At 42.7% G+C, this 11745-nt stretch overlaps 1 protein-coding gene across 1 annotated transcript; it reads left to right on the top strand.

Moving 5' to 3' along the window:
* The first annotated feature begins 368 nt into the window (after positions 1–368).
* LOC119174362 (mite group 2 allergen-like Ixo r 2) lies at positions 369–9462 on the top strand. The gene is made up of 4 exons (XM_037425236.2): positions 369–599; positions 2676–2780; positions 6472–6644; positions 9316–9462. Exons 1-4 carry the CDS (start codon positions 518–520, stop codon positions 9394–9396), a joined length of 441 nt encoding a protein of 146 aa, XP_037281133.2. The 5' UTR covers positions 369–517; the 3' UTR covers positions 9397–9462.
* Positions 9463–11745: the final 2283 nt, after the last annotated feature.

The following is an 11745-nucleotide window of genomic DNA, read 5'->3' as shown; positions in this document are numbered from 1 at the left end:
GGAGTGCTTGCGCGTTGAGCCCTCCAAGTATACATTGTATATAACGTGTACAAGGCTCCAAGTAAATAAATAAATAAATATTGATAGGTCATTACTACCTCATCTCTGTTATATAAGAACATTCATCCTCTTCAACTGTCCCCTTTAAACTCCTGTCCTACTAACGACGATTCGATCACACGCACTGACGAGGTTCCGTTCTTATCGATAACCCTCTGCAGACAAACAATGCATGGTTCACGATATGCGCCTCCCGCACAACCAGAATCCCGAGGCGTCAGCTTCGCAGATATCAATAGAAGATAACCTGTTCGCTATCAGCGGGTGTGGAGCGCCGACCTTTGAAATAGGACAAGGCTCATAGCGAGCAGAAATCCGCCCCGTACCTCGTGTGACGTGTCTCACCTGTTTCGTTTCGGCGGACTATATAGTGGGCCTGTCGTTTAACGGTGGCGCAACACGTATACCAATTTCTTCTCCACTAACACTCGTGTGTACGAGCACATCGTTGACAGACATGTTGATGCGCAGCGCTCTCCTGTTCGTCGCCGTCGGGGTCGCCTTCGGCCAGATTAGGGATGCCGTCTACGAGGACTGCGGTAAGCACTGTTCTCCTGTGCTACTTCACGTAACCTCAAACGGTGTTTCAGCTGCGTGTAATCGAATTAATAAATGTTCGAGCTTAATACCCCCATTACTCTTCTGAACACGACATACGTGAAGAGACAGATGATAGCTCAGGGCATTCCAAATGGCACAAATAATAATAATCATTATTTAAGTTCTACGTTTCAAAACCATGATATAATTACGAGAGACGCCGTAGTGCAGGGCTCCGGAAATTTCCACTAGCTAGGGTTCCTTAACGTGCACCTAAATCCAAGTTTAAACGGGCATATGTCATTTCGCCTTCATCGAAACGCGGCGTCCGCAGCAGGAATTCGATCCCGCGACCGTGAGTAAGATGTCGTTCCCCATAACCGCTAGATAGGCTACCATGACGGGTCTCAGGAACAAGTTGAAGTAACGGAAAGAACTTACAACGTACCCAATCCTAAGCGTGTCAGCGTTCACTGTTGGCGTACAAACTACGGGAAGCTTAGGCGTCCAGTGTGCTTTCCAACATAGCTAAGCGAGTTCTTCTGTAAGGGCGACATTGGAGTTGCTACCACTGCTTGTAAACAATTTCGGTTTTTTTTTTTTTAATCACTAGCCTTAGACATTGTGACATGTTTAGTATATTGCATTCTCGCCTCATAAGAGCGTGTGTTCAGTGAGTTTTGCTTTTATATACTATAGTTCATGTTTTCTTCATCATACTATCAAGTGACTCTGAATTAAGCCGGCTGTATATTCTCCAAGTATAACGAACGTACAATAGTCGTGTCATTCTGCTAATATTGTTGCTACGCGTCCACTTACATTATTTTATCTAGCTAAATGTATAGAGCAAGTGGCTTTCAATAATGTGCTGTGTGAAGTTAACAGCTGCATAAGTGACAGTTATAGTCAGAGAAATAGATGGCAATATACTGACCACAACCACCCAATATATTCTATTTGAAGCTATACTAAAAAAAACGGCGAATTTTTTTTTAATCATTGTAAGCTAACTACGTAACTTCGATAAATATACGATGATTTTAGTAGGGGCAAATAATGATATTTTATTTGGTTGTATCCTCGAAAAGAACATGGATTGCCAAGAGTTGACTCTTGGGTAAATTGGTGCTTTGACATAGAAACCATCGTGTGGGCCCAACTGAACACAACAATCAACACACAGGAGGATTTCGCCTGTCCTCGACTGTGTCTTCCTGTGTGCTGTTTTTAGTTGCGCCCTCACAATGGCTCGTACTCAATCTTGGTACGATCGAGGTAATTGAAAGACACGGTGTTACGATTCACAGTCTATGGCATTTGTTTTTGTGCGTTCTGTCCCTGTAGTCTTTCATTTTGCGTTCTTATGCTCGAATTAATTGTGAAAGCTGAAAACGAGCAGTTGCCATGGGCTCGTCACATTTGTTCATTCATTTCGTCAATTTCAACACTCAATGCGAGTCTTGCGTCAAGCACCATTTGCAGTGATGCATCGAGAAGCCACTGGGTGCCGCCTCTTGCCCATGCTTAGCCAAAAACGTGCATACCATCTACACCGTGTAACACATCATTGCAGCAGTGAAGCTTGAAGTAGCAGGGGTGTTGTCACTGAATTTGGCTAATACAATTACGGGATAGTTTTTTTTTGTTGAACACAACGAAATAATGACAACAGACAATAAAGCCTAGCAATACAATTGATGAATTACTTGTCACTTTTACCTGTAGTGTAGTAATCAAGACATTTGCGCTATCCTACAGAACTTATCTGTAAAAATCAAATTGATTTTAATGTCTAAACAAAATATCTTATCCGCATTTAATAAACTTCACAGTTGCTCAGTGCCCACTCTGCACACTGGAGGCTTGTATGGCCGAGCGAACTCCGCCTTAAAAATTGGAGCCGGTACCCCTTCAATGAAAAGTCCATCAAAAACGACATGGCCCCCATGAAATGTACTAAACGCAAGAAACAGAAGAAGAAAATAGCGTAGATATCAGCTACAAGTTGCATCCTTGTGTTCCACCTTGCTACTTTGAATCCTGCTAACTTGACTGATCGCCGATTTCTGCAGGTAGCACCGCTGAAATCATCTCCCTCCAGGTTGAACCATGCAACTCGGACCCATGCGTCATGAAGAGGGGTACGGCAGCCAGGGTTTACTTCGAAATGGTATCTGGTGAGTGAAAACAAGCAAAAAAAAAAAGCCCACGATGGCTCTTTAAAGCACGTGGAAGCATTGGCCCGTAACAAACACGGCTCTAAGTTGGTGAAGTCGTAAAATGCAGCACTTGGATTTCTTTGGAGGGTGCGAATGCGGGTCGCAAAGAGAAAGTAATCAGCTTGCATGTCATATTGGTTTCGCAGTGTGAAAACTATAGGTCTTGGACAGAAAGTTATACGCACAGTACAGAACAAGTGCCAACTCGCAACTCTTCTTAGCCAATGTCCTTGTCCAACTCACCTGTCTGGCGATGTGTGTGTGTACTTCCCTGTACCGTACCCATTTTGCGCTCCACAGTTTACCATTACGAGCAAACTATATCCCTGCAACGAATCTTGTATTTCACCTCCATTCAACCTTTGTTATCTTTTATGAATGGTCTTTGTTATCCTTTATAAACACGCTTCTTTGGACGAAAGTCTTATTTCTGTGTCACCAGCCATAACCGAGAAGAATGCCGAATGCCTCTAGGAATGTTTACTGCATTGAGCAGTTTCTATAGCAACCAGTTTCACACATAGAACACATAAACTGTAGCATACTACTGTAGCCCCATACGGTGCACCACACGTAACTCTCCTTGGACATGCTTGCAGAGGCCTTTTCTCCGCTACACAGTGTCCAACACATCCACATTTAAACGTCTGCGCTCAACTTCTTTTGCTCGGAAGGTGAAAATTTTGCCTGAGGCGCCACATGCTAAAGCTGTTATACAGCGCTCCTCTGGGCGGATAGAATGTCTTCGAACTATAGACTGAATAAATATAGAAAAATAAAAATAATGCTTTATACGGTTCACGGTATACGGTGCATACCGAAGATAATTTCGCTAAACATGTTTCTTGACAACCGATGAAAGCCCAGCTTCTTTTCGGTGGTTCAGGCACATGAAGTTGCGGCATAAATTCATTCGAGTGTCATACAGTATTAGGTATACAATGATGTACACTGCGTTATGCCATCTGTGATACGATGTGTCAGTTATGTAATGTTGTGAAGTCAATACATCCAATGAAGTCATGTGCATTCACAGACTAATCATGTACACATGTGTACTTCAGCACCGGCATACATACTCAATTGAGCGAATGAGTTAATATATCTACGTCTTAGATGCACGAAAGCATTATTGCGCATACGCTCCATACCACCTCCCCACCCGTGACCAGGGCTTGCCAATAGTAAGCGGTGAACAATGGTGTCCTGGAGGAGCCCCGTATTTTCTCACATGTTACCAGCAGCAGTTAGCGCTACATAATGCAAGAAGACGCTGGATGGTATGGGAGTAATCGTGGCTAATATGTCTAATGGTATTTCCAATAATGATTAGAACAGCATTACTCTCGTCAAATATGGCCGAGCTCTGTCATGTGACTAAACCATGGATACTGTTGCGTAAATTATGATAAGCGTAGCTGGATACAGCTTGTTAAGGTAGGCTGTTGTCTTAATTCATAATTATCTCAATGATGTTCTCGCGCGAGTATATTTTTATTACTCCTCGTCCGTATGAATGACTATGACTAATGTATAAAAAATTCGACGCATCCGCGTGCATTTATTGCAGATTTCTTTCTTTCCTTTCTTTTTTGTGATTTTTGTATTCCTCTTTCACACTCATCCAGCGTAAATTAGCCAAATGGAAATGGTCCTGGTTAATCACTCTACCTTTTCCATTTTAACGCGTCAGCTTTAAAGATCACGTTTCGCAAAAATTCTGGCGTTGCCGGTTTCGGCGTCATTGCTTGTGAGCAAAAAATGAGCGTTGTTTGCGATTGAAAAAATCCAGAAAAGAAAATTGGGGGACCCTTGAACTTCGGCTTGTTAAACACGATATCAATATTTTGTCCATATAATGCATACTTGAGAAGTTTAAATTGCTGATTATTACAATGCAGTTGATGAAATTCAAAGTGGCTTGGGTCAGTGAAGCTTTCGCATATGGCTGCATTCTGTGTAATGGGTAGCATGCTTTAAACAACGAGTAATTATGTGCGTGACATGTTTTAGAACATGCAATGCACTCTATAGGGAATACGCACAGTAACATGTGGGCCTTTTTGTGATGTGTGACTGGATTTAAATCACAAGATAGTTATGAAAATCACTTTTTCTTGACGCCCGATGACAATGTACGCTTGTACCACGCAATATTACTGCGACATTACATGTTGAAATGTGAAGCCTGCATACACGACGCGTGTGTATCTAAAGCATGAAAGCTACCTTCGCTGCATTTTCAAGCTGAGGAAGTTATTTTCACTGTGCTTCCAAGCCGATGTGTTGATGTGTGTTAGAACATCTGCTTTCCACGTGAACGACCCGGGTTAGATCCTCACTCGGGCCCGGAAATTTTTATTAATTACTTTTTGCATCTTTCTAGATTTTTGTCCCCGACAAGGTGATCACTTTTCGCTCACAGCCAACGACACCAACGCTGACGCCGGGATATCTGCGAAAAGAGTTCTTTAACGCTCTCACGTTAAAATTCTGCTCGAGTTGGAATCGAACCCACGACTTCTGCGTGTCAAGCAAGTGTCCAACCACAGGAATGCGTTAGCCCTAAAGTGGGTTCGGTAAAAAACACTTCAGACCTTGGATTACATCCGGTTTCGTCCACCGATGAGCCTGAATAACATCGGTAGAGAAGAAGAGCGTTAGAAAATAGCCGACTTATTTTCTACACTTCTCTTTCTTCTTTTGGCAAAACATAATCAAATAAATGTTCTTTTGAGCTACACAAAAACTACACAATGTTGCCTTGAATATTACGCACGTTCTTTTAATCTGAAAAAGTAATAAGAGACTTTCCTTACCCTTGAAAAAACGTGAAAACTTCCTTTGAGTTTTGACGTTACGATCTGGTAAATGAGGTGACCGGAAGTTTTCTTGGGGCACAACGCTTACAATCTTGAAACCGTCTATAGGGATCATTGTAGGGCCACAATTGATTATCATCATCATCCGCAACAGCATGGACGAGGCGGGAAGATCCTCAGAGGCGAGTGCCATGGTATGGACACGTAGTGGGCACTTTGAAAATCGTTTTAAGAAAGGTTGAAAGTTTCCATGGTTAAGCACCCGGACGTTCCTTTGTTTGCGGCATGGCTGGAATGTACAGCGAGATGCGAAGGGCAGGCTACAGCGGTTGAGGATTCGAAGCGAGTGGAGCCTGATTACGCTATTGCGTTCTACTCTTGAAGACAATCGAAACTCGAGTCACCCAGCCTTTTTTTTTTCTTTCCTTCCTTCGCCATGTTCAAAGTGTCCCTCGTCTCTTCCAGGGTGCCAAGTAGCGAATCTGCTGACACGTCTAGACATGCTTCTACGCCTTCACTTGTGCCCCGTCCTCGGACTCCTGCAACCATGTCCATCTCTCCTGTCTTCTCCTTACTTCCGTCGTTCTCTGTCCCTGCGCCTCCCTCCTTCCTCTCCCTCTATATCTTTACCTTTTAATCTTACCCTTTTAATCCCTTCTCTACCCCCACCCCTCGTGAGCTACTGTTGAGGTGTCCTCCCCCTGAGAGACAGTTATGGGGCTCACTTTTCTCTTCTTTTCATCTGACACGTTTACACATGCTTATACGGCTTCACTTCTCTCGTTCTGCGCCGTATACGCTGCACGCTCCTTTTTTTTTTTTTTCAGACCAAGACAGCGAAACGGCGGAGCTAAAGGTGACGACAAAGTTGTTCGGCGTCTCTGTCCCAGTGCCTGGCATTGAAACCAACATGTGCAAGGGCGTTGTCACGTGTCCCATCAAGAAAGGAAGGACCTACAAGGGAGTCCTAACCATGCCCATTGCATCATTTGCTCCCGCGGTGCGTAGCTCCTTCCATGCCTCTTCCTCTCTCTCTCTCTCTCTCTCTGCCCATATATATATATATATATATATATATATATATATATATATATATATATATATATATATATATATATATATATATATATATATATATATATATATATATATATATATATATGTTAGTGTGAGCGCAGTCACCGACTCTTCTTTATCGATCGGGCGTGTCATCATCATTTGTATAATTTCCTCATCTGTAGATATCATCATCAGTGTGTGCCAGCTCGAGCTTGCACACAGATGTGTGCGCTCAATATATATATATATATGTGTGTGTGTGTGTGTGTGTGTGTGTGTGTGTGTGTGTGTGTGTGTGTGTGTGTGTGTGTGTGTGTGTGTGTGTGTGTGTGTGTGTGTGTGTGTGTGTGTGTGTGTGTGAGATCTAATAACAGACAACAATGCCAAGGAAAGTATAGGGAAGTAATTAGACCGAATAAATGTAATGTAAATGGGAAAAAAGAAAAGTGGGAGAAAATAAAACTTGCTGTGGGCAGGAACCGAACCTGTGACCTTCGAATAACACGTTCGATGCTCTACCACTGAGCTACCACGGCGGCTATCCTCCCAGCCACTTTATTGGCTATATATGTCAATTTAAACGTGGGAGTGTCAGCCAGTGCCCTCAGTAGCCGTGTCGGCGAGTGTGGCAAACTCTTTATGAGCCTGTGTGGCGTCACGTAGCACGTGAACTTATTACCAGCTGGCAGCTGACCAACAGTCCCTCGTATACAACCTAAGGCACCAAATCTGGCAGTACGAGACCCTCGCTAATGAGTAAGGGAAAGAAGTGTATACTTAAGGGCCCGTTTTTCCGTGTTCTGACACCATTTTATTCAGATCTAACAGACAACAGTGCCAAGGAAAGTATAGGGTAAGTAATTAGACCAAATGTATTGTAAATATGAAGAAAGAAAAGTGGGGGAAAAGATAACTTGCCGTGGGCAGGAACTGAACCTGCGACCTTCGAATAACGCTAATGTTAGATCCCATATACCCAATAAAGTGGCTGGGAGGATAGCCGCCGTGGTAGCTCAGTACTTTGAGCGTATCTATCTATCTATCTAGCCGCTTACGTTTGGGTGCTCTCTTTGTCACCCCCTTAACTTGGCGTGAACCAAAATCAGCATGGGAAGGTAAGATGGTTTGACAGATATGACGCGCTGGTCAAGACAAGAATAATGTCGCAATCTCGTCACGTACGTCATCAAAAGCTTCCTGCCAGACAGTGCCACATACCCATGGGTGGGTATGCGCCGCTGGTATGCGGGTATGTGCCACAGATTTTAACGCGCGAGGCTTAATAAATACCCGACATCGGTCGCGTGGATCCAACGAATGCAAAAAATAAATGTCAGGGTCCCAGCTGGAATAAAACCCAAGCATTTTGCGTCGCAATGAAGCGTTTTACCACAGAGCTACGCCAGGTTTCGGAACTACTTTTCAAGTGGACGCTCATATTCGTGAATCGTCAATAGTGGTTGCACTCCTGTCTACGCAATATTGTAAACATTACATAAGCACCCCTTTGATACAACCATCACGTCGGGTTCACGTGAACGGTAGTTAGGTGTCATGCGCTGAAGTTGATTTATGTCGCATTGTCCAGGGCCAGCATCCTCGCGAGCATCAGCGGATCATATCAGCTTCTGGTGTTGTTAATACGCGTGTTCCAGTTGGCATCGTTGTGCAAGTGCAAACAACTGGTTATATGAACATTTGCAACTCTTCAACATATGTCTGTGCATGCAACATTTGTGCATACTTATATTTAGCGCCATTTTATGAAGTGTCGCTCAATAAAAAAAAATTGCAACACGGTCACCTTCCCTCCACATGCTTCGCATAACGTCGTTTGTCAGGTACATGTGATCTGCGTTGTTTGTTTGTTTTTTTCAGCGAATATAGAAAGTCCGTAAAGTATCCGTATCCCATATCTAACCATATTAGCTTCGAATGTTTGATTCCTGGTAGTTTTAGCTGACTCTCACTTCGGGTCCTCTTCCTTGTGGTGGGCGGGCACAAACCGGGACAAGTTGAACTTACCGGGCGCAGCTTGACGAGACAATCATATTTAGGGCTGACTAACTTGCCTTCAGTCGAGTTCAACATTTGCTTCTCCCTCATAATTACAAGGTCTTCAGGGGCGTGGAAAGTGACTCTAAGTGCAAAAAAAGAAACCTACAAAAATGGTACAAGGAAAGAAAATCAAGAAGACAAAAAAGACAGTTTGAGTCACCATTAGGCTCCTTTAAATAAGACTTTATGGAGGGGGGAACTTTAGCAGCTTGCTGTATTGTTATAGTATTGACACCCACATGTTGCGTTTGTATACGTCGTCAACAGAATACATCAGCTCTAGGTAAAAGCATATGCCTGACTTTTGAATAAAGTTCTGAAGTGGCTGGTTGGTACCTCAAATGATCTGTTTAGAATGAGATAAAAAAAAAGAGAGGAGTAAATTTATAACCAATAAAGTCCTGACTACTGACAAGACGCCAGAGGGTGCGCGGTGACTAGAAAAAAATTCAACAAAAATTTTAAAAATGCTTGTGAAATTGACCTATTGGCGAGTTGGGACTTCGAGCATGACTTTTTTTTTCGCTCTCTCATTTGTTTTTTCACTTATGCAGGGCAAAACTTCACTGAATATGAAGGTGAAGGGAGACAAGGGTGTCAGCGTCTGCACCGACTCATTCCTAATTCTCGAGTAACCTGAGATTCACTCCTGTGACTAAAGCAGGAGGTGACCTCTTTTAATAAAAAAAAATGAAGCAGCACACCATGGTTGTTTTTGTTGTTGTTTGGCAGTAGTAGTAGTAGTAGTAGTAGTAGTAGTAGTAGTAGTAGTAGTAGTAGTAGTAGTAGTAGTAGTAGTAGCAGTAGTAGTAGTAGTAGTAGTAGTAGTAGTCGTCGTCGTCGTTGTTGTTGTTGTTGTTGTTGTTGTTGTTGTTGTTGTTGTTGTTGTTGTTGTTGTTGTTGTTGTTGTTGTTGTTGTTGTTGTTGTTGTTGTTGTTGTTGTTGTTGTTGTTGTTGTTGTTGTTGTTGTTGCGAATCAACTCCACGAAGCCTCGTTTTGGCAGGCGAGATGTCAGCGTTCCGATCCGAAAGAAAAAATGGTAGTACTGTTCTTCGGCTGAGTGGGAGTGATAACAATGCTGCCACTATAACAGCGGATGTTTGTCTAACATAAAAAAACAACGGATAGTCAACGTTAGACCACTTTTTTATACTAAAGCAAACAATGAGCATTTCGGGCTATCATATACAAATGCATTTGTCAATGTTGTCTAATAGTATAGCCAACACTGGAAATCATTCGGCCATCCTCACCCAACATTATAGACCTTTTTACAGACGGCTACGTGGACACTCCCATAGTTTTTTTTGTTTTATTTCTGTATATAAAAATAACATGACAAAGTCGGCGACGTTAAAACCGGCTATTCCGTCAACAATATAGTGGTATCGAAGAAACACTCAAAAAGAAAAACAGCAGATAAAGGAATAATGAAATATAAAAATAACCAGAAGCACTACGTATGTATTCAATAAGCAGAGTCTAAGGGCATAGTCCATTGCATCTTTGGGCTGTACACAGAAAGCGTGACCCCCCCCCCCCCCCCTTTTCAAACGCACAGCCGAAGCTTTGACGGCAGCCTTTGTAATCTCGTGCTTCAACCCAGCAAGGCGGTGCTGTCTGCTTTGCAAAAAATTCGCAGCATATCCACAGAGTGAATGATGATGAGTGGGGCGAAGCGTCCGTCCGTCCACCCGTCTGTCTGTTTGTCCGTCCGTCCGCTCCTATCACACTAGAGTACGCATCAAACAGACGGACGGGCGGACGGACGCTTCACCCCACTCATCATCATTCACTCTGTGGATACGCTGTGAATTTCTTATTATAACAGTGCCTTCTATTATCTTTAATCATTAACTATAAGAAAACCACTAACGCCATCTAGTGATAGTATTTCTAATGACATACACACAACGCCATTTAGTGAGCACTTTTTAAAGCTAACTAGGAGTGGCTTCTATAACATACAGAGGATGCAACCACCTACACCCTGAGGAGCTTCACCCCTAATATCTATAACTAGCACTGGCTATAAATTAACCTATTCGAAGCAATAGAAGCCAAAACTAGCTAGTGCCGGTATCAGGAGGATGATTACGGTAGTTTCATTCGGTCGGTATTATTCATCGCGCCACGTTCTAAATTGTGAGTGGGAATAGGATCTGCACGACTTTTTCTTCAGAAATGCCGTTCTAACCCACAGGGCAAAGCGTGAAGAGATAGCGAAATAATAAATAGCTGCAAAAAGCAGGGTTGGTAGCTTTATCAGAAGCCCATGCTGCAGTAATTATTCACTACTTGCTAATTAAATTAACAAGCAGCGAGTGTCGTGTGCTTCGGCGTAATTGCATCTCGCTCGATGTACCGCGAGCCCTCGCTGTGACCACGCTGGAGGGACGCATAGTGTTGGCAGCGGGAAGTGCATGTTCCGCTTGCTGCTCGTTTGACAACATTTCCAAAGCTATAGAGAATGATATGGATTAAGTTACAAATGAAATATGAAGTTTGTGAATAACGCAAACGAAAAGAAACCATAATAAAACGTGATAAACTTTTAGTCGTGGCATCACAATTACAGGCACGTAAACCTTGTTTTCTTGTTTTCTTAAGGTGAACACTTTATTGACACCACTTCAAGAGATGAGCAATTATTCTAAATCTAGAATGCCAGTTGAATAGTTTATATTAGATGCACATATTATCCGGAAAATGAATATCCGGATTATCCCGATTATAGGATCATGGCCAAATATAGACCTTGAGAGGTGAATATTTGTATACATTCAAAAATTCAAGAAAGTAACAAATTACGAGCACTATACGCATTCTTATATTTACATTGAAGCCTTGCTAATGTGTACTCGTTGTAAACATAGTACTTTGGAGACGTAATTGCAGAGAATCCCGAATCGAGAATACATACAGATTAGTAGAAAGGCTCAGTTTGTTCGCGACCTTATTTGCGGTAATCGTGTACCGGATG

Source organism: Rhipicephalus microplus, chromosome 3, assembly GCF_043290135.1.
Source record: "Rhipicephalus microplus isolate Deutch F79 chromosome 3, USDA_Rmic, whole genome shotgun sequence".
Classification (NCBI taxonomy): domain Eukaryota; kingdom Metazoa; phylum Arthropoda; class Arachnida; order Ixodida; family Ixodidae; genus Rhipicephalus; species Rhipicephalus microplus.
The sequence above is the reverse complement of the archived record's forward strand: the minus strand, read 5'-3'. Positions and strand labels throughout refer to the sequence as shown.